The 25,217-nt window shown below is 42.8% G+C and overlaps 1 protein-coding gene across 1 annotated transcript in view; it reads left to right on the forward strand.

Annotated features, from left to right (window-relative positions):
• Window positions 1-25,217, forward strand: part of LOXHD1 (lipoxygenase homology PLAT domains 1) — a 442,934-nt gene that overhangs the window by 153,704 nt on the left and 264,013 nt on the right. The window contains exons 12-14 of the mRNA XM_073680470.1: window positions 8,904-9,052; window positions 10,204-10,327; window positions 14,241-14,491. Of these exons, the coding sequence (XP_073536571.1) occupies window positions 8,904-9,052; window positions 10,204-10,327; window positions 14,241-14,491 (524 nt within the window). The remainder of the gene's footprint in view (window positions 1-8,903; window positions 9,053-10,203; window positions 10,328-14,240; window positions 14,492-25,217) is intronic.

Below are 25,217 nucleotides of genomic sequence, written 5' to 3' on the forward strand. Positions count from 1 at the left end.
CTCCATCTCCTGAAATGACTCGGCTTGCTCCTTACCCCAGTGGAATGGGGGATTTCTGCCTTTGGGGGACTGCCCTACCAGGAGGTCTTGCAGAGGGCTGCTTTCTTAGTGTAGTCTTTTACAAACCTCCGGTAGTATCCTACTAGTCCCAGGAACTGACGCACCTCCTTGAGGTTCTTCGGCTCCGGCCACTTCTGGATGGCAGTAACCTTCTCCGGGTCTGGTGCTACCCCTTCCGGACTGACAATGTGCCCCAGGTACTGTACCTTTCTCTTGAGCAGGTGGCACTTTGAGGGCTTCAGCTTCACCCCGTACCGGGACAGTGACTCATATACCTCCGCTAGGTGTTTCAAGTGGTCTTCGTACGTCTTGGAGTACACTATCACATCATCCAGGTAAAGTAACACAGTCTTGAAGTTGCGGTGTCCCAGGCAGCACTCCATCAATCTCTGGAACGTCCCGGGGGCATTGCAGAGTCCAAACAGCATACTGTTGAACTCGCAGAGTCCCATCGGGGTTGTAAAGGCCGTCTTCTCCCGATCCTACTCAGCCACAGCTACTTGCCAGTACCCACTAGTGAGGTCAAGGGTGGAAAAGTAATTTGCAGACGTTTTAGGCAGCCAGGGACTCCTCTATGCATGGCAAAGGGTGTGCATCTTTATGTGTAATGCGATTTACTTGTCGGTAATCTACACACATTCTCATGCTCCCGTCATTTTTCCTGACTAGCACTAGGGGAGCTGCCCAGGGACTACAACTATCCCTTACCACCCCTGCCTTTCTCATGTCGTGCAGCATCTCCTTTGCCTTCTGGTAGTGAGCTGGTGGTATAGGCCTGTACCGTTCTTTGATGGGTGGACGGTCGCCTGTGGGGATATGGTGTTGAATCCCCTTAATCCTCCCAAAGTCAAGTTGATGTTTACTGAACACCTGTGCGTATTCTTGAACCACCCAGTGTACACCCTGTTTTTGATGGGCAGGAGTGGTGTCTGTCCCAACATGGAGCTGTTGACACCAATCCTCCACCTGGGTTGCAGGGTCATTATCCTCCACTTCGTCTAGTGAGGCTAAGGACTCCGCCTTGTGAATGGAGTTATTATTTACAGCATGTAATTTGGCAACAGTGGCATAAAGTGGTAATCTAACCTCATCTTCTCAAATGTTGAGAAGACGAACGGGCACCCTCCCATTGCGTACATCCACCACTCCTCTGGCGGTTAAGAGCGTGGGACTGTGCTCGGAGCAAAGGGGTTCTACTACCGCCTGGTAGCTCTGTCCTCTAAGACCTATAGCAGCTCTACACCAGATAAGCATTTCACTCATTGGGGGGATCACAATGGGTATGGGGTCTGTCATCCGCACATTACCGATTTCACCATCTGTTAACCTTACTTGCTGTTGGTACATCAGGGCTCGGATCTCCTTCTGCAACACCCTTCTCTGTCCTGGTCTGGCAGTGTCAGCTATCTGTTGGAGCAAGAACACAACTTCTCCCAAACAGTTACCAACAATGTTAGTGCCTAGTACCATATACGGATTGGTATCATCAGGATTAGTCTCTACTACAATTAGTCCCTGGTCCTTCAGCTCCACTCTCCCCACTTTTACTGTCACATTCTTAACTCCGATTAGGTTAAGGGGGAGTCCATTTGAGGCATAAACAGAAAGATTTGGAGCTGGCGGACGTAGGTCGTCCATGGACCAGAACCTCTTGTAGAGGACGTCAGGCATTATGGTTACCTGAGATCCTGTGTCCAGCAGAGCGTGCGTCGGGATGCCGTCCAGCACAATGGACAGGAAAGGTCTTCCTCCGACGAACCTGTTGTACCAGTCTGATGGGCCTGGGGAGTTTACTCCTGGGTGTCGGCCCTCGGCCTCAGGGTTTTCTCGTTTAAAGGACAATTCTGGGCGCTGTGACCTGTCTTGCGGCATCGGTAGCAGGCAGTGTCCCTCTGTGGACGGCGCTGGTCGCTGATCCTCGTAGAGGGTGGTGTTCTCTTCCTCCTTCGCATTCAGGGGACATCCTCAGGGCTATCGGCTAGCAGGATTTTCCCTTCTTCCTCGGGTTCCGTCCGCAGCTGCAGGGCACTCAGCACAGTGGTCAGGGTTTTGCTCAACTGACGCACTTCAGAGCGCAAGCTGTCCAGCTCTCTAGGGAATGTTGCTGGAACTTTGGCTTCAGCAACCACCGGGAAAAAGGTGGGTGTTGCAGGCGCTGGGGTGGCTCCACCCTGGTAACATTGGATGGAATTTGTTTCCAGAGGCTGCAGTCCTTTTATAGCCATGTCCTTAAGATTGTCAAAGGTGGCATCTGGATGATCCAGGGACCACCAACGCACAGTCCTGCTCTCCTCAGGAGACTTCAGTCCCTGGACAAACTGTTCCTTCAGCATTTTGTTCTCATTTTCGATGCTGGTTGGACTAACCTGTTTCAGAGCTCGCAGGGCCCCTTGTAGACGCCAGGCATAGTCCCGAACATTGTCCTCCGGCTGTTGAGAACAGTTGTAGAACCTCATCCTGGGGTCCGCCTCAGTATGATCCTCAAAAACAGTCTGTAGCTTTTTAAAGATTGCGGATACTGACTCCTGGTCTGCGGCCGACCATGTTTCCACTTCCCGCTCCGCAGCACCAGTCAATTGTCCTAATACAACAGCGGCCCTCTGCTTGCCTGTCATAGAGTACATGTCCAAGATACCGCATATCTTCCGTTTGAATTCAGACAGGGTATCTGGTTTGCCGTTGTACTGGGGAAGCCGCTTTGCTCCAGAAATGTACGGTACAGTTATGGGGATGACAGGAGTTACAGGCGCTGCTGGTGGAGCGTCCGCTTCGGCCTGCTTGGCGTCAGGCGCGGGTTGTACATCAGGGCCGTTAACCGGTATTCCGGCGTCGTGCTGTACCTCGGACATTCTGGCGCCCCCCTAGCGAACCGTGGCCTACCTTCTTTTCTTCCGGTAGGCCGCAGCTCCGCAGGTGACGGTCTTCTTCAGGATCTTGCGTCACTTGCGTCCTACGTCAGAGCGCTCACCACAGCTCCTTCCAGGACCTGGCGCTTCCTGGTTTGACGTCAAGGCGTAGGGCGTGTCCGGGGCTTCGCGCGCTTTTGCAGATACGCCCCTCAGTTTCCCACGGTTGCGCCCTTCTTCTTGCTCGGCGGCCCAACAATGGCGGCCATCTTCACCACAGTTTAACGTACACAGTTTTTAATTAAAGGCGCACAGTACCCGGTGGCAACGGGCATAACACTCCGTCGTTGCTGCGGTCACGGGATCCTGTTCGTGATGCCAGGAAAGATGACTCGCCCAGGGGGATGGGGACGACTCGGTACCCGGGCCTTTTGCCTGGCCTTGGGGATGTCGCGGTGGTCGGCTCCCGGGCCCGTACCCTGGGGTCAGCTTTTAAAAGGGTGGTGTGGTTTACTAATTTTATGGAAGTTCGTGATGCCACCTGTGGTTTCTGGTGAGAATCACCAGTGCTGCGGCAGTCCGCTGAGGCCGGTGATAAGGCAGCTCGATGGTATAGCTCCCCACAGGTGGAGCTAGGCCTCAGGGCAGTGTATGGAGAGGGGGGATGCAGGACAGGCGAGACCCAGCCGGGTCAGAGCAAGAACAGGGACGGACACGATAGTCACTTCAGTACCTTTTACTGGTGGTAATTCAGGCACATCCCGGAGCACTGTAGGGTGAAGGGTGCATATCAGGATCCTCCCCAATGAGCAGGTGTAGAGCCTCCTGTTTCTTGCCTCTGCGTAGTAAGTTTCTGACCCGCCTGAAGCTAAGCCTAACTTTATCTCTGTCCTGCACCGACTGACGTTGTGGTAGGGCCTTCTCTTGGAGTGCACGCTCCCAGCTTACGGGGCCTATGTGTCTCCTGGCTCTGTTACGTATCAGCTCTCTGGTGATCCTGGGACCTGTAGTTCTCCAGGGAATCCGGTTATGCCTTACTGGGTCGTAGAGATCCCGGTAAGCTCGGACCCGGTGTCCGGTATATGTTTCGGGGTGAGCTGGGTAAGCTCCTCTGCCCCCACTGCTACTCACTTTCCACTCGCCTTCGGCCATGCTCGGGCCCTCACTAGGCTACTCACACTAACGGCAGCTTGCCGCTCTTCACTGTTCTTCAGGTGTCGGCACACCTTGGGCTCACTTACTTGAGCTCCTGAGTCTTAGTCTGGATGAGCTCCACTGCAGGCTAGCAACTGCAGGAGCTGGAACAGGCTCTGTCCTCTGAGGTAACTCTTCTCAGACTGTACTGGACTAGACTACTCTAGACTCTAAACTCTGACTGAACTGCCTAGCTCCACCTTCCCTATTTATATCCCTAACGGGCTCCCTCTACTGGTCTGAGGTGGAAGGTGGAGATGTGTGAATGTTTATGGGGGCCTCTTGTGGAGGATTCCATCAATGCACACTTCTAGGATCTGTGGTACCAAGTGCAGCTGGGCGCCACAATAGCGTGTGGCATAGTCCAGGATGACCAATATGTATTGATGCCCACGAGCAGATTTAACCAGGGGACCAACCAACTCCATAGCAATTCTTTCGAATGGAACTTCAATAATGGAATGGCACGAGGAGACTTCGAAAGTGAGAGGTGGGGGCTGTTAACTGACACGTAGGGCAAGACCTGCAATAGTTTAATATTTCCCGGTGACACCAGGGCCAATAGAACCGCTGCACGATCCATTCCTGCATTTTTTCCACTCCCAGATTTCCCCCCAAGATATGTGAATGGGCCATGTCCAACATTTTCCGTCTATAGGGACCCGGTACTATTAGCTGTTCCGCCAGCTCCTTCTTCACTTTCGTGACCCAGTACAACAACTCCCTACTCATCATAAAATAGGGAAACCTTGTGTAAGCCCCTGTCTCCTGTGCAATGCCATTTATGACTGTGACATTATTAAAGGCTTCCTTCAGAGTTAGGTCCCTATGTTGGGCATACCCAAAATTCTCGCTGGTCACCCCTAACTCCGGAATATCAGACTCAGGGGACACTACCTCCTCATCCCCCACAAGGACATAAAAGGGAAACCCGTCCTACTCTGGGTGTGGTGATAATTCATTAGAGTTAACTGGTTCCCTATACGAGTCAGAGAACCCAGAACCCTTTCCCCACAGATACCAAAATAAGCAAAAGTCCCAGCCTATAATAATAGGGTCCAACAAGTCCTGATTGACACCGATCTCGTGGGACTCGGTACCGTCGGCCTTTTCAATGTCCACTCTGGCCATAGGGTAGTCCTTAGCATCACCATGAATGCACTGAACGCCAGGATCAGTTGGAGAGGAAGGGTGGCCCTCACAAGGGTCACCAGACTCCCAGAGTCTACCAGTGCCATTACCTCCCGCCCGCTCACCTTTACGGGACACGCTTGAGGCCCCCTGCTGGGTGGACAGTTCACACTGCAGGCCGGATACACATAATATGAACAATGGCGTCCTATGCTGTAGTCCATCTGCTCGGGGGTCAGGGGACAATGGGTGGCTATATGGCCTGGGCTGTGGCACCTCCAGCAAACAACATCACCCGTAGGGATCTTGGGTAACACCTCCCCCGCTCCTTTGGACCTTGGATGCCCCACCCCATTTTGGGCCTTCGCCGCCTGTTGGGACCCCCAGCATGGAGTGGGCTGCCTTCCCAAGAAACCTTCAACTCCCTGGTATCTCTCGACCACTCCGACCAGTTAATTGGCATTCCGGAGATCACCCTGGGCAACCCAAGTCTGTATGGGCCTCTGCAGGGAATGAACAAACCAGTCCATCACCACCCGCTCTACCATCTGTGCAGGCGTAGAGGACTCTGGCTGCAGCCACTTCTGGACCAGGTGCAATAGCTCAAAGATTTGGGAGCGAGGTGGTTTGTCCTGGTGATACGCACATCTCTCTAAATTACCCATAACCCGGTCCCAGGTGCACCAAACCATCCTCTTAGTGCTTACATGCACTAGAGAAACACTCCGGGTTACATCACAGAGACCAGCCATCTCTGTGACAGATATACCCCATTGACTATGCGACCATTAGCCACCTTAAAGTATGTGCCAGTGACTGCACCAGCAGAATAGTGAGTGCAGCTCTGGAGTATAATATAGGATGTAACTCAGGATCAGTACAGTATCAGTGATGTAATGTATGTACACATTGACTGCACCAGCTGAATAGTGAGTGCAGCTCTGGAGTATAATACAGGATGTAACTCAGGATCAGTACAGGATCAGTAATATAATGTATGTACACAGTGACTGCACCAGCAGAATAGTGAGTGCAGCTCTGGAGTATAATACAGGATCTAACTCAGGATCAGTGCATTATCTACTATATAATCAGCTTATCCCGTCTGTCTGTCCGTCCAGAAAATCCCACGTTGCTGATTGGTCCGGCCGCGGCCAATCAGCAACGTGGGATTTCAGAACAAGATGGCGACCGTTAGCGGCTCATCTGCCGCACGGAGGTCAGCGGCGATGCAGCTGGGAGATGACCGGCGCTCGCAGCAGAAGTACCCCGCCCGGCGGCCTAGGCGGCGCCGCTGCCTGGTCCTCCCTTCACACTTGCCGTCGGGAGATCAGCGGCCCTAGCCACTGATCTCTCGACGGTAGCTGCATGGAGGTCAGTGGCGATGCAGCCGGGCACAGGCAGCGCCGCTCCCCGGTCCTCACTAACACTGCCGCATACATATTCTAGTAACTAATAATAAGTCATCTTGAGCATAGTATAGGCTAGAACTTGGAGTCAGTGCAGGAAAAGCAATACAAAGTTTTTTGCAATGTGATACCATTTTGACTAATGTTACTGTAAAATTTTGATCAAAAGCTTTTAAAGCAGATCTGTTCACAATACAAACTGCAAACATAATTAAATAGATGTCTTAGACCTAATGAGATTGGTGTTGCTATGCCACGACCCCACTATCAGTATTCGGTCAGTATTTTTCTCAGGAGTGGGAGCCAAAACCAGGAGTGGGTGATAAATGCAGAATTGGTGACTTGTTCCTATTATACCTTTTCTCTGATTGTTTCTCACCTGGTTTTGTCTCCCACTCCTGAGAAAAAATACTGACAGAATACTGACCAAATACTGATAGTGGGGCTGTGGCCTTACTGTGGGAATCAGAATGGCTGTATAATCCTCATATGAACTTTTCCCTACCTAGTATACAAAAGAGCATTTTATAAGTCCTACTCTAATTGGACTCATAGGTCTTACTCTAAATGCTCAATTCTATTTTAGGATTATATAGCCGTTCTGATAAGGACTTTCATAGTAAGTACACCAGACCCATAATGTCTAAGAGATCTATATAATGCATTTCAAAATCTAGTGACAGATTTTATTTATCATTTTGAAACATGCAAACTTTCTTCACTGTACTCTGTAGCTGCAGTACCACTCTGTGCCTTTATTTCTAGTGGCGCTCTTGCTCTTAAAATCAAACACAGCTTCTTACTGTGTCTTTCTTAATGTTTAGTTAATTATTACTTAGAACATTTTTTTACTTTTAATATGTATATTTTTTTCAAAGCAATTTGATTAGACGTCTCCCTCGTTAGCAAATGTGCTGAAAAATGTAATCACTGGTTTGGTAATGAAAGAGCGGATGATGCAGGGGTGATACAGGGGTGATGCAGGGGTGATGCAGGGGTGATGCAGGGGTGATGCAGGGATGATGCAGGGGTGATACAGGGGTGATACAGGGATGATGCAGGGATGATGCAGGGGTGATGCAGGGGTGATACAGGGATGAAGCAGGGATGATGCAGGGGTGATGCAGGGGTGATGCAGGGGTGATGCAGGGGCGATGCAGGGGTGATGCAGGGGTGATGCAGGGATGATGCAGGGATGATGCAGGGGTGATGCAGGGGTGATGCAGGGGTGATACAGGGGTGATACAGGGATGATGCAGGGATGATGCAGGGGTGATGCAGGGGTGATGCAGGGGTGATACAGGGGTGATACAGGGGTGATGCAGGGATGATGCAGGGGTGATACAGGGGTGATACAGGGGTGATACAGGGGTGATGCAGGGGTGATGCAGGGGTGATACAGGGGTGATACAGGGGTGATACAGGGGTGATACAGGGATGATACAGGGATGATGCAGGGGTGATACAGGGGTGATGCAGGGGTGATACAGGGGTGATACAGGGATGATGCAGGGGTGATGCAGGGGTGATACAGGGGTGATACAGGGGTGATACAGGGATGATGCAGGGGTGATGCAGGGGTGATACAGGGGTGATACAGGGGTGATACAGGGGTGATACAGGGATGATGCAGGGGTGATGCAGGGGTGATACAGGGGTGATGCAGGGGTGATACAGGGGTGATACAGGGATGATGCAGGGGTGATGCAGGGGTGATACAGGGGTGATACAGGGATGATGCAGGGGTGATACAGGGGTGATACAGGGGTGATACAGGGGTGATGCAGGGGTGATGCAGGGGTGATACAGGGGTGATACAGGGATGATGCAGGGGTGATACAGGGGTGATGCAGGGGTGATGCAGGGGTGATACAGGGATGATGCAGGGGTGATGCAGGGGTGATACAGGGGTGATACAGGGGTGATGCAGGGGTGATACAGGGGTGATGCAGGGATGATGCAGGGGTGATGCAGGGGTGATGCAGGGGTGATACAGGGGTGATACAGGGGTGATACAGGGATGATGCAGGGGTGATACAGGGGTGATGCAGGGGTGATGCAGGGATGATGCAGGGGTGATGCAGGGGTGATGCAGGGGTGATAGAGGGGTGATACAGGGATGATGCAGGGGTGATACAGGGATGATACAGGGGTGATACAGGGATGATGCAGGGATGATGCAGGGGTGATGCAGGGGCGATGCAGGGGCGATACAGGGGTGATACACTTATTCTGGTGCTGATATTCGTACTTTTATTGTCAGGAGAGAGAAGATTGGACAACGATAAAGACAACTTCGAAAAGGGGGCGGAGGACAAATTTACCATCGATGCACCAAATTTAGGAAAAATTCGGAAAATTACAATTGGTCACAACAACAAAGGAGGGTCGGCTGGATGGTTCCTAGAAAAGGTCTGTACAGGGGTAGTACCTTACTTTCTTGGATGGTGGGTATCTGAATCCAAAATTGATCGGCTCAATGCAAGTGCCACATATTTAGGGAACCCCTTCCATCCGTTGGGTCCTATATAGGTCAGAACTTATTTTATATTAAGGCATGAAAAAATATATTTAATAAACAAATAAAAATTTTTTCAGTCTAAAAAATCCACAACAAAATATTTAATTGAGCACATAATAATGTTCTCTTTTATATAAAAAGGTCGTAGTTATTTGCTAATTACATCCTGTATAATTGTATTTTGTTCCTCCATTCACAGCCTGGGGTTAACTGTCAGAGAAAAACACAGGAGCCCATGAGTGTACGCTGCTGCCGCCAGGTGGCTGACACTAAGAATTACAACAAAAAAAAAACCCACAATTTTTCTTTTTTTAATTTTTTTTTTGGCAGCACTTATTTTCTATTTTGACTATATTTCTAAAAATAAATGATGAATAGTGATAGGATGGCAGAGGAAGGATAGCATGAACGTAAGTCTTACACAATCATACTCCTATTCAAAGCTGGTTGCAGCAGAGAGCATCAATAGTGGCATCATAGGCAGTGGCGTAACTGGAGTCCTATGGGACATGGTGCAAAATTTGGACCTGGGTCTCTATCAGAGTTTGATCGGAGTGTCAGCATAGTGCGATTTCACTCTCTCGGATGAGAAGATGGAAAAAACAAATCTGCATCTTCTCCATTCTGAGAGTCAGTGGAAATCAAACCGCACTCAGATGTCATCCGAGTGCAGTCCGATGGTTTCCGCTCACTCATTGTCTTTCATGACCGAGTGCGATCCGAATATCAGATCAAACTCAGGGATGCAGCAATTTTTTTCCTCTTACAGTCTCTGTCTGAGGAAAAAATTGGACATGTGAGCCGCCCCATAGATTAACATTGGTCCAAGTGAGATCTGATGTTTTGTCAGATCTCACCTGGACAGCAAATACGCTCAGCTAAAACATTGCCCGGGTGATAAAAGAAGACTTCATTTCTCTAAATATGTTTTGGAACGTCCTGCTTGTTCCATTTTCCTATCATGTCCTGTGCTGACTACAGCTTACCATTTCTTTCAATGAATATAGTTAGTGATGAACTTTAACTTCCCGTCTTTTACAAGGTAATCATTGAGGACATCGGTAACAAGGCGATCTATGAATTTCCATGTTCACGTTGGTTTGCCATTGATGAAGATGATGGGAAAATCCAGAGGGATCTTCTTGTTGGGGGAAGTGAGGCAACAGGTAGGGAGGTTGTTATAATAAAAAGTTAGATGTGCTCTGTAGCCCGTGTTATACTGTGCTCTCTATGGCGGAGGAGGGAGCTTTACATGTTCACATACAATATATGGAGAAACATATTGGGACACATATTGATTCTGTCCCATTGTCTTAAGTGTATAACCTCCGGCCTCTCACCCCCCCGGTGTATAACCTTCGGCCCCTCACCCCCCTGGTGTATAACCATCGGCCCCTCACCCCCCTGGTGTATAACCTCCGGCCCCTCAACCCCCTGGTGTATAACCTCCGGCCCCTCAACCCCCTGGTGTATAACCTCCGGCCCCTCATCCCCTGGTGTATAACCTCCGCCCCTCACCCCCCTGGTGTGTAACCTCCGCCTCTCACCCCCCGATGTATAACCTCCTGCCCCTCAACCTCTGGTGTATAACTTATAACCTCCGGCCCCTCACCCCCTGGTATATAACCTCCGGCCCCTCACCCCCTGGTATATAACCTCCGCCACTCACCCCCTCCGGTGTATAACCTCCACCCCTCACCCCCAATATATAACCTCCGCCCCTCACCCCCAATATATAACCTACGGCCCCTCACCCCCCCATGTATAACCTCCGGCCCCTCAACCTCTGGTGTATAACCTCCGCCCCTCACCCCCCTCGATGTATAACCTCCGCCCCTCACCCCCAATATATAACCTACGGCCCCTCACCGCCCCATGTATAACCTCCGGCCCCTCAACCTCTGGTGTATAACCTCCTCGCCTCACCCCCCCGGTGTATAACCTCCGACCCTCACCCCCAATATATAACCTCCGGCCCCTCACTCCCCGATGTATAACCTCTGGCCCCTCACCCTCTGGTGTATAACCACCGCCCCTCCCCCGATGTATAACCTCTGGCCCCTCACCCTCTGGTGTATAACCTCCGCCCCTCACCCTCTGCCCCTGGTGTATAACCTCCGCCCCTCCCCCGATGTATAACCTCTGGCCCCTCACTCCCCGGTTTATAACCTCTGGTCCCTCACCCCGTGGTGTATAACCTCTGGCCCCTCACTTCCTGGTGTATAACCTCTGGCCCCTCACCCCCCGGTGCATAACATCCGCCCCTCTCCCCTCCCCCCGGTGTATGACCTCCGCCCATCGCACCACCAGGTGTATAAGATCTGGCCTCTTGCTCCCTGATGTATAACCTCCTCCCCTCGCCCACTGATTTATAACCTCCACCCCTTGCCCCCCCCGGTGTATAACCTCTTCCGCTCACCCCCCGGTGTCTGACATCTGGCCTCTCGCACCCCAATGTATAACCTCCGCCCCTCACCCCCCGGTGTGTAACCTGCACCCCTCGCCCCCCGGTGTACAACGTCAGGCCCCTCGCCCCCTGATGTATAACCTCCAGCCTCTCTCCCACCGGTGTATAACATCTGGCCCCTCACTCCCTGGTGTATAACATCTGGTCCCTCTCCTCCGGTGTATAACATCTGGCCCTTTGCCCCCTGATGTATAACCCCCACCTCTCTCTCGCCGGTGTATAACATCTGGCCCCTCGTACCCTGGTGTATAACCTCCGCCCCTCGCCCACCGGTGTATAACCTACGTCCCACCACCCGGTGCATAACCTACGTCCCTCACCCCCCGGTGTATGATCTCCGCCCATCGCCCCCCGGTGTATAACCACCGCCCCTCGCCCCCTGGTGTATAACTTCCACCCCTCACCCACCAGTGTATAACCCCCCTCCCTTGCCCCTCGGTGTATAACCTCCACCCCTCGCCCCCCGATGTATAATCTCCTGCATCTCTGCCCCCGGTGTATAACCTCTGGCCCCTCACTCCCCAAGTGTATAGCATCAGGCCCCTCACTCCCCCAGTGTATAACATTCGGCCCCTCACCCCCCGGTGTATAACATCTGGCCCCTCTTTCCTGGTGTATAACATCTGGCCCTTCTCCCCCAGTGTATAACATCTGGCCCCTCTCTCCTGGCATATATCATCTGGCCCTTCTCCCCCGGTGTATAACATCTGGCCCCTCTCTCCTGGTATATAACATCTGGCCCCTCTCTCCTGGTATATAACATCTGGCCCTTCTCCCCCATTGTATATCATCTGGCCCTTCTCCCCCGGTGTATAACATCTGGCCCCTCTCTCCTGGTATATAACATCTGGCTCTTCTCCCCCCATTGTATAACATCTGGCCCCTCTCTCCTGGCGTATATCATCTGGCCCTTCTCCCCCGGTGTATAACATCTGGCCCCTCTCATCCGGTGACAAGCCTTGAACCATCAAGAACCTCCCTGGACGTGGGGGAAAGAGGAAAATTGACAAGAGATGTCTTTGAAGGTTGGTGCGTTAAACATCCAAAGGCTTGAAGGCCAACCTGAAACAGTCTGGGGTCATGGTTTCAACAAGTACCATATGCCGCACACTAAACCAATCAGAGCTTTATGGGAGAAGGCCAAGGAAGAAACCATTGCTGAAGAAAAGACATAAAACGAACGACTGATCTTTGCCAAAGACTACCTTGACAAACCACAATCCTTCTGGGAAAATGTTCTGTGAACAGATGAAACTGTTTAGGAAATTCAAAGCAGCAGTTTGTTTACAGACGGCGCAATGAAGCTTACAAGGAAAAGAACACCTTACCAACAGTTAAGAATGGTGAAGGATCCATAATGCTGTTGGGTTGCTTTGCTGCGTCTGGTACTGGAGGCCTTGACCGTATCACAGGAATCATGAAATCAGAGAATTATCAAGATATTTTAGAGCGAAATGTCCTACCTAGTGTAAGAAAACTTGGTTTGAGTCGAAGATCATGGGTCCTCCAGCAAGACAATGACCCAAAGCACACATCCAAAAGTACACAGGATTGGTTGAAAAAGAAAAAATGGACTGTTTTAAAATGGCCAACAATGAGTCCTGACCTTAGTCCCATTGAAAATCTTTGGGATGAGCTGAAATCTGCCGTTGGGGAAAAAGAACCCTGCAAACATTCAAGAGCCTGAACAAACTGCAAAGGAAGAATGGGTGAAAATTCCAGCTGAGAAGTGCAAGAAGCTTATAGATGGCTACAAGAAACATTTGGAAGCTGTCAGCAATGCAAAGGGTGTGCAACCAAGTATTAATTAGTGGTGTCTTTATTGCTGCACATGTGGTTTATTCTATTTCTTCTTTGAAATTGCAACATGGGAGTTGAAAAACAATGTTTTATTGTTGTCCTAAAATCCGGATCACACTTCTCTATCTGGCATCTGATGGACGAGTTTGGGTTTGGTGAATGCCAGGAGACGATTACCCATTTGATCGCATTGTGCTGGCTGGACAACATAATAATGCTATGGGCTTCTTATCAGGGATCGGTCTTAGCCTCTTAGTTCCAGTGGAGGGAAATCTTAAAGAATCACTCCCATCAAGAATGTTTATCCTCTTAATATACTGCAATCATCATATTATACAGCGCTGTGCACTTACAATTGCTCATTTTGCCTTTCTACCCAGTTATAAACTTTGTATTTTGTTTCCATTTTCTCAAATTCAAAACTATTTAAATGTTCCGTAGTGTGCGCTGCTTGAGGACTTGTTTTCTGCAGGGCCAGCTTTATTTTATATTTTGGGATATACATGACTTTTACATAGCTTCTTTTTTTTACATTATTTTGAGGATGTGAGATGATTAAAAAAAACGGCAATATTAACGTTTTCAATTCTTTTTCTTACCACATGGGTTAACATTTTTTTTGGTGGATCAGACTTTTACGAATGTGGAGATACCAAATGTGAGTTTTTTTGGTTGGTAATTTGAACTTTTAGACTTTTTTTTTGTTGTTTTCTGTTATTTTTACATATTTTTTTAGGTCCCTCCTGATTAGTGCTTTAGCGAACAGCAAAAGGAAAGTTTAATGCCAACTATGCTTATTCTTAAATTCTCAGGAATTGTGTACAATGTTTCTATAATGACTGGAGACATCCGGGGCGCTGGCACAAACTCCAAAGTTCATGTTATCCTCCATGGATCGAAGGGTTTAAAGAACAGCGGAAAGATATTTTTGGAAGGAGGAGAGTTTGAACGAGCGAGAATTGACATCTTTAATATTGAGATAGCCGCCTTGCTCAGCCCCCTCAGCAGAGTGACCATCGGACATGACGGGAGAGGTGTCAGCTCCGGCTGGTATTGTGAGAAGGTCAGTCGATAATATTTTCAGCTGGATCATTAAAGAGTTAATCTATCAATTGAACTTGTCCCCTAGGCTATGCGCTGGGTTGTGATGAATAGGCAAGAGTGACATCATGTGAATGGAGGTGACTCATCTCCATGCACATGATGTCACTCTTGCAGGTGACATCACTATGGATGGTGCAGTAATCTGACATATCATTGCCTAAATGCCCAAACAAAGGGCATCATGATGTCATGCAAGGTGTGGGAAAGACTAAGTGCAACACGAAGGGAATAGGGGGAGGAAGCCCAAACATTAAGTAAAGGGGAAGTGGAGACCACTAAGCAAATCTAATATCACCCTGCCTAACCTACCATCACAATATAGGTTCCACACCTATCACCGAGCAGGACCCTAAGCCCTGGATGTCCCTAGAGCTTGGCCCTAGATACGGAGGGGGAGGAGTGAGCACTGGTCAGGCCCCACTACAAACTAAAGACAACAAGGTAGATAAACAAAGGGGATAAACTTAGCTTGAGCAGACACCAGAGGAGTAATGCCAACTGTCCTCCAAGGGCACCAGAGAAGAAGCTAGCTGACTGCTAGTGCTCCAAGCCTGTACATAGAAGTATCACCGACGAGTCCCTGTAGAAAACTGAGTGATTTTAACTCCCAGGCAAGGGTGTGTCAATCAGCAGCAGGAGGGAGGTCTCCGCTGGGTCCTAAAGGAAGAAGGATTAAGAAGGCGTCTGTAATGCCAAGCTCAGTGACCGTCTACAGCTAGATCCAGAGCGACTGTCTATTACACCTGACACACCCGTGACACATGCCCATAGAACCCCATTCTTAATCATATAACTATTGTAAACCCCCTCTCAATACAATAGTTACAGCCATACAGCCTTCCGGGGCATGCTGGGAGTTGTAGTTTTGCAACATCTGAGGAACCAGAGCATAGAGACTGTAATTCATACTGTCCCTGCAGCTGTCACCGTGCACAACGTGTAGTGTACAAATCAGAAGCTAATACTGAATGCTGGGAATACGGGCAGACACAAAGATCTGTTTTGAAAAATCTCTTTAAAAATCTGTGCTCCCTCGAGTTTTCAGAGTCAATTTCATCTGCACTTTGTCACCTCATACGCTGGCCTGTCTGTCCTGTTCTTGTTAATAAATCAATTTTGTCTTTTTGTACTGTCAAAAATAATATCAGCGAAGCATGTAGTGTACACTGCCCAGAGCTCCTAACCCTCTGTCTAAAATGTTATCTATTAACCCCCTCCCTGAGCTTCGAGAGGCTAAAGTTTCTAATATGAAATTTAGTGTCCGCTGCAAGTATATATCTACTATACTACTGTCCAGTATGAACAAAAATAGAACTACTATTCTCCCTATGTACAAGAATATAACTACTATAATACTGCCTCTATGTACAAGAATATAACTACTATAATACTGCCCCTATGTCCAAGAATCTAATTACTATAATACTGCCCCTATGTCCAAGAATATAATTACTATAATACTGCCCCCTATGTACAAGAATATAACAACTATAATACTGCCCCCTATGTACAAAAATATAACTACTATAATACTGCACCTATGTACAAGAATATAACTACTATAATACTGCCCCTATGTACAAGAATATAACTACTATAATACTGCCCCTATGTACCAGAATATAATTACTATAATATTGCCCCCTATGTACAAGAATATGACTACTATAATACTGCTACTATGTACAAGACTATAACTACTATAATACTGCTCCTATGTGCAAGAATATAACTACTATAATAATTTCCCCCATGTCCAAGAATATAACTACTATAATACTGACTCCCAATGTCCAAGAATATAACTACTATAATACTGACTCCCAATGTCCAAGAATATAACTGCTATAATACTGACTCCCTATATACAAGAATATAACTAATATAATACTGCTTCTATGTACAAGAATATAACTACTATAATACTGCTCCTATGTGCAAGAATATAATTACTATAATACTGCCCCTATATCCAAGAATGTAACTACTATAATACTGCCCCTATGTCCAAGAATATAATTACTACAATACTGCCCCCTATGTTCAAGAATATAACTACTATAATACTGCCCTCTATTTACAAGAATATAACTACTATAATACTGCTCCTATGTACAAGAATATATCTACTATAATACTGTCCAGTATGTACAAGAATATAACTACTATAATACTGCCCCTATGGACAAGAATATAACTACTATAATACTGCCCTATGTACAAGAATATAATTACTATAATACTGCCCTTATGTCCAAGAATATAATTACTATAATACTGCCCCTATGTACAGGAATATAACTACTATAATACTGCCCCTATACAAGAATATAACTACTATAACACTGCCCCCTATGTACAAGAATATAACTACTATAATACTGCCCCAGTGTACAAAAATATAACTACTATAATACTGACTTCAAATGTACAAGAATATAACTACTATAATACTGCCCCTCTGTACAAGAATATAGCTACTATAATACTGCCCCTACGTACAAAAATATAACTACTATAATACTACTCCTATGTACAAGAATATAACTACCATAATACTGCTCATATGTACAAGAATATAAATACTATAATACTGCCCCTAAAAACAAGAATACAGCTACTATAATACTGCTTCTATGTACAAGAATATAACTACTATAATACTGCCCCATATGTACAAGAATATAACTACTATAATACTGCTCCTATGTGCAAGAATATAATTACTATAATACTGCCCCTATATCCAAGAATGTAACTACTATAATACTGCCCAGTATGTACAAGAATATAATTACAATAATACTGCCCTATGTCCAAGAATATAATTACTATAACACTGCCCCTATGTACAAGAATATAACTACTATAATACTGCCCCCTATTTACAAGAATATAACTACTATAATACTGCTCCTATGTACAAGAATATAACTAATATAATACGTTCCCCCATGTCCAAAAATATAACTACTATAATACTGACTTCCAATGTACAAGAATATAACTACTATAATACTGCCCCCTATGTGCAAGAATATAACTACAATAATACTGCCCCCTATGTGAAAGAATATAACTACTATAATACTGCCCCTATGTACAAGAATATAACTACTATAATACTGCCCCTACGTACAAAAATATAACTACTATAATGCTGCCCCTATACAAGAATATAGCTACTATAATACTGCCCCTATGTACAAGAATATAACTACTATAATACTGCCCCTATGTACAAGAATATAACTACTATAATACGGCTCCTATGTACAAGAATATAACTACCATAATGCTGCTCATATGTACAAGAATATAACTACTATAATCCTGCCCCTATGTACAAGAATATAACTACTATAATACTGCCCCTATGTACAAGAATATAACTACTATAATACTGCTCCTATGTACAAGAATATAACTACCATAATGCTGCTCTTATGTACAAGAATATAACTACTATAATACTGCCCCTATGTACAAGAATATAACTACTATAATACTGCTCCTATGTACAAGAATATATCTACTATAATACCGTCCAGTATGTACAATAATATAACTACTATAATACTTTCTCTATGTACAAGAATACTGTCGCTATATACAAAAAAAATACCTACTATAATACTGCCTTCTGTAAACAAGAATAAAACTACTACAATGCTGCCCCCTATGTACAAGATTTAGTGTCATAAAAGATAACTAGTATCATACTGCCCCCTATGTACACGAATATAATGACTATAATACTGACCCCTATGTACAAGAATATAACTACTATAATACCGGTCCCTATGTACAAGAATATAGCTACTATAATACTGCCCCCTATGTACAAAAATATAACTACTATAATACTGCACCTATGTACAAGAATATAACTACTATAATACTGCCCCTATGTACAAGAATATAACTACTATAATACTGCCCCTATGTACAAGAATATAATTACTATAATATTGCCCCCTATGTACAAGAATATGACTACTATAATGCTGCTACTATGTACAAGACTATAACTACTATAATACTGCTCCTATGTGCAAGAATATAACTACTATAATACTTTCCCCCATGTCCAAGAATATAACTACTATAATACTGACTCCCAATGTCCAAGAATATAACTACTATAATACTGACTCCCAATATCCAAGAATATAACTGCTATAATACTGAGTCCCTATATACAAGAATGTAACTACTATAATACTGCTTCTATGTACAAGAATATAACTACTATAATACTGCTCCTATGTGCAAGAATATAATTACTATAATACTGCCCCTATATCCAAGAATGTAACTACTATAATACTGCCCCCTATGTTCAAGAATATAACTACTATAATACTGCCCTCTATTTACAAGAATATAACTACTATAATACTGCTCCTATGTGCAAGAATATATCTACTATAATACTGTCCAGTATGTACAAGAATATAACTACTATAATACTGCCCCTATGGACAAGAATATAACTACTATAATACTGCCCTATGTACAAGAATATAATTACTATAATACTGCCCCTATGTCCAAGAATATAATTACTATAATACTGCCCCTATGTACAGGAATATAACTACTATAATACTGCCCCTATACAAGAATATAACTACTATAACACTGCCCCCTATGTACAAGAATATAACTACTATAATACTGCCCCAATGTACAAAAATATAACTACTATAATACTGACTTCCAATGTACAAGAATATAACTACTATAATACTGCCCCTATGTACAAGAATATAGCTACTATAATACTGCCCCTACGTACAAAAATATAACTACTATAATGCTACTCCTATGTACAAGAATATAACTACCATAATACTGCTCATATGTACAGGAATATAAATACTATAATACTGCCCCTAAAAACAAGAATACAGCTACTATAATACTGCTTCTATGTACAAGAATATAACTACTATAATACTGCCCCCTATGTACAAGAATATAACTACTATAATACTGCCTCCTATGTACAAGAATATAACTACTATAATACTGCTCCTATGTGCAAGAATATAATTACTATAATACTGCCCCTATATCCAAGAATGTAACTACTATAATACTGCCCAGTATGTACAAGAATATAACTACAATAATACTGCCCTATGTCCAAGAATATAATTACTATAACACTGCCCCCTATGTACAAGAATATAACTACTATAATACTGCCCCCTATTTACAAGAATATAACTACTATAATACTGCTCCTATGTACAAGAATATAACTACTATAATACTTTCCCCCATGTCCAAAAATATAGCTACTATAATACTGACTTCCAATGTCCAAGAATATAACTACTATAATACTGCCCCCTATGTACAAGAATATAACTACAATAATACTACCCCTATGTGAAAGAATATAACTACTATAATACTGCCCCTATGTACAAGAATATAACTACTATAATACTGCCCCTACGTACAAAAATATAACTACTATAATGCTGCCCCTATACAAGAATATAACTACTATAATACTGCCCCTATGTACAAGAATATAACTACTATAATACTGCCCCTATGTACAAGAATATAACTACTATAATACTGCTCCTATGTACAAAAATATAACTACCATAATGCTGCTCATATGTACAAGAATATAACTACTATAATCCTGCCCCTATGTACAAGAATATAACTACTATAATACTGCCCCTATGTACAAGAATATAACTACTATAATACTGCTCCTATGTACAAGAATATAACTACCATAATGCTGGTCTTATGTACAAGAATATAACTACTATAATACTGCCCCTATGTACAAGAATATAACTACTATAACACTGCCCCTATGTACAAGAATATAACTACTATAATACTGCTCCTATGTACAAGAATATAACTGCTATAATACTGCCCACTATGTACAAGAATATAGCTACTATAATACTGCCCCTATGTACAAGAATATAACTACTATAATACTGCCCCCTATGTACAAGAATATGACTACTATAATGCTGCTACTATGTACAAGACTATAACTACTATAATACTGCTCCTATGTGCAAGAATATAACTACTATAATACTTTCCCCCATGTCCAAGAATATAACTACTATAATACTGACTCCCAATGTCCAAGAATATAACTACTATAATACTGACTCCCAATATCCAAGAATATAACTGCTATAATACTGACTCCCTATATACAAGAATATAACTACTATAATACTGCTTCTATGTACAAGAATATAACTACTATAATACTGCTCCTATGTGCAAGAATATAATTACTATAATACTGCCCCTATATCCAAGAATGTAACTACTATAATACTGCCCCCTATGTTCAAGAATATAACTACTATAATACTGCCCTCTATTTACAAGAATATAACTACTATAATACTGCTCCTATGTACAAGAATATATCTACTATAATACTGTCCAGTATGTACAAGAATATAACTACTATAATACTGCCCCTATGGACAAGAATATAACTACTATAATACTGCCCTATGTACAAGAATATAATTACTATAATACTGCCCCTATGTCCAAGAATATAATTACTAGAATACTGCCCCTATGTACAGGAATATAACTACTATAATACTGCCCCTATACAAGAATATAACTACTATAACACTGCCCCCTATGTACAAGAATATAACTACTATAATACTGCCCCAATGTACAAAAATATAACTACTATAATACTGACTTCCAATGTACAAGAATATAACTACTATAATACTGCCCCTATGTACAAGAATATAGCTACTATAATACTGCCCCTACGTACAAAAATATAACTACTATAATACTACTCCTATGTACAAGAATATAACTACCATAATACTGCTCATATGTACAGGAATATAAATACTATAATACTGCCCCTAAAAACAAGAATACAGCTACTATAATACTGCTCTATGTACAAGAATATAACTACTATAATACTGCCCCCTATGTACAAGAATATAACTACTATAATACTGCCCCCTATGTACAAGAATATAACTACTATAATACTGCTCCTATGTGCAAGAATATAATTACTATAATACTGCCCCTATATCCAAGAATGTAACTACTATAATACTGCCCAGTATGTACAAGAATATAACTACAATAATACTGCCCTATGTCCAAGAATATAATTACTATAACACTGCCCCCTATGTACAAGAATATAACTACTATAATACTGCCCCCTATTTACAAGAATATAACTACTATAATACTGCTCCTATGTACAAGAATATAACTACTATAATACTTTCCCCCATGTCCAAAAATATAGCTACTATAATACTGACTTCCAATGTCCAAGAATATAACTACTATAATACTGCCCCCTATGTACAAGAATATAACTACAATAACACTACCCCCTATGTGAAAGAATATAACTACTATAATACTGCCCCTATGTACAAGAATATAACTACTATAATACTGCCCCTACGTACAAAAATATAACTACTATAATGCTGCCCCTATACAAGAATATAACTACTATAATACTGCCCCTATGTACAAGAATATAACTACTATAATACTGCCCCTATGTACAAGAATATAACTACTATAATACTGCTCCTATGTACAAAAATATAACTACCATAATGCTGCTCATATGTACAAGAATATAACTACTATAATCCTGCCCCTATGTACAAGAATATAACTACTATAATACTGCCCCTATGTACAAGAATATAACTACTATAATACTGCTCCTATGTACAAGAATATAACTACCATAATGCTGGTCTTATGTACAAGAATATAACTACTATAATACTGCCCCTATGTACAAGAATATAACTACTATAACACTGCCCCTATGTACAAGAATATAACTACTATAATACTGCTCCTATGTACAAGAATATAACTGCTATAATACTGCCCACTATGTACAAGAATATAGCTACTATAATACTGCCCCTATGTACAAGAATATAACTACTATAATACTGCCCCCTATGTACAAGAATATAACTACTATAATACTGCCCACTATTTACAAGAATATAACTATTATAATACTGCCCCTATATACAAGACTATAACTACTATAATACTGCTTCTATGTACAAGAATATAACTACTATAATACTGCTCCTATGTACAAGAATATAACTACTATAATACTGCCCCTATGTACAAGAATATAACTACTATAATACTGCTCCTATGTGCAAGAATATAATTACTATAATACTGCCGCCTATATCCAAGAATGTAACTACTATAATACTGCCCACTATGTACAAGCATATAACTACTATAATACTGCCCCCTATGTACAAGAATATAGCTACTATATTTCTCCTATATACAAGAATATAACTACTATAATACTGCCCCTATGTACAAGAATATAACTACTATAATACTGCTCCTATGTACAAGAATATATCTACTATAATACTGTCCAGTATGTACAATAATATAACTACTATAATACTTTCTCTATGTACAAGAATACTGTCGCTATATACAAAAAAAATACCTACTATAATACTGCCTTCTGTAAACAAGAATAAAAGTACTACAATGCTGCCCCCTATGTACAAGATTTAGTGTCATGCAATATAACTAATATCATACTGCCCCCTATGTACACGAATATAATGACTATAATACTGACCGCTATGTACAAGAATATAACTACTATAATACTGGTCCCTATGTACCAGAATATAGCTACTATAATACTGCCCCCTATGTACAAGAATATAACTACTATAATACTGCTTCCTGTGTACAAGAATATAACTACTATAATACTGCTTCCTGTGTACAAGAATATAGCTACTATATTACTGCCCCCTATGTACAAGAATATAACTACTATAATACTGCCCCTATGTACAAGACTATAACTACTATAATACTGCCTTCTATGTACAAGAATATAACTACTATAATGCTGCTCCTATGTACAAGAATATAGCTACTATAATTCTGCTCCTATGTACAAGAATATAACTACTATAATACTGCCCCCTATGTACAAAAATATAACTACTATAATACTGCCCCCTATGTACAAGAATATAACTACTATAATACTGCTCCCTATGTACAAGAATATAGCTACTATAATACTACCTCCTATGTACAAGAATATAACTACTATAATACTGCCCCCTATGTACAAGAATATAACTACTATAATACTGGTCCCTATGTACAAGAATATAGCTACTGTAATACTGCCCCCTATGTACAAGAATATAACTACTATAATACTGCTTCCTGTGTACAAGAATATGACTACTATAATACTGCTTCCTGTGTACAAGAATATAACTACTATAATACTGCCCCTATGGACAAGAATATAACTACTATAATACTGCCCTATGTACAAGAATATAATTACTATAATACTGCCCCTATGTCCAAGAATATAATTACTAGAATACTGCCCCTATGTACAGGAATATAACTACTATAATACTGCCCCTATACAAGAATATAACTACTATAACACTGCCCCCTATGTACAAGAATATAACTACTATAATACTGCCCCAATGTACAAAAATATAACTACTATAATACTGACTTCCAATGTACAAGAATATAACTACTATAATACTGCCCCTATGTACAAGAATATAGCTACTATAATACTGCCCCTACGTACAAAAATATAACTACTATAATACTACTCCTATGTACAAGAATATAACTACCATAATACTGCTCATATGTACAGGAATATAAATACTATAATACTGCCCCTAAAAACAAGAATACAGCTACTATAATACTGCTCTATGTACAAGAATATAACTACTATAATACTGCCCCCTATGTACAAGAATATAACTACTATAATACTGCCCCCTATGTACAAGAATATAACTACTATAATACTGCTCCTATGTGCAAGAATATAATTACTATAATACTGCCCCTATATCCAAGAATGTAACTACTATAATACTGCCCAGTATGTACAAGAATATAACTACAATAATACTGCCCTATGTCCAAGAATATAATTACTATAACACTGCCCCCTATGTACAAGAATATAACTACTATAATACTGCCCCCTATTTACAAGAATATAACTACTATAATACTGCTCCTATGTACAAGAATATAACTACTATAATACTTTCCCCCATGTCCAAAAATATAGCTACTATAATACTGACTTCCAATGTCCAAGAATATAACTACTATAATACTGCCCCCTATGTACAAGAATATAACTACAATAACACTACCCCCTATGTGAAAGAATATAACTACTATAATACTGCCCCTATGTACAAGAATATAACTACTATAATACTGCCCCTACGTACAAAAATATAACTACTATAATGCTGCCCCTATACAAGAATATAACTACTATAATACTGCCCCTATGTACAAGAATATAACTACTATAATACTGCCCCTATGTACAAGAATATAACTACTATAATACTGCTCCTATGTACAAAAATATAACTACCATAATGCTGCTCATATGTACAAGAATATAACTACTATAATCCTGCCCCTATGTACAAGAATATAACTACTATAATACTGCCCCTATGTACAAGAATATAACTACTATAATACTGCTCCTATGTACAAGAATATAACTACCATAATGCTGGTCTTATGTACAAGAATATAACTACTATAAT

This window comes from Phyllobates terribilis, unplaced genomic scaffold, assembly GCF_046119375.1.
Source record: "Phyllobates terribilis strain yellow unplaced genomic scaffold, ASM4611937v1 Scaffold_1__5_contigs__length_1240528914, whole genome shotgun sequence".
In the NCBI taxonomy this organism is placed as follows: domain Eukaryota; kingdom Metazoa; phylum Chordata; class Amphibia; order Anura; family Dendrobatidae; genus Phyllobates; species Phyllobates terribilis.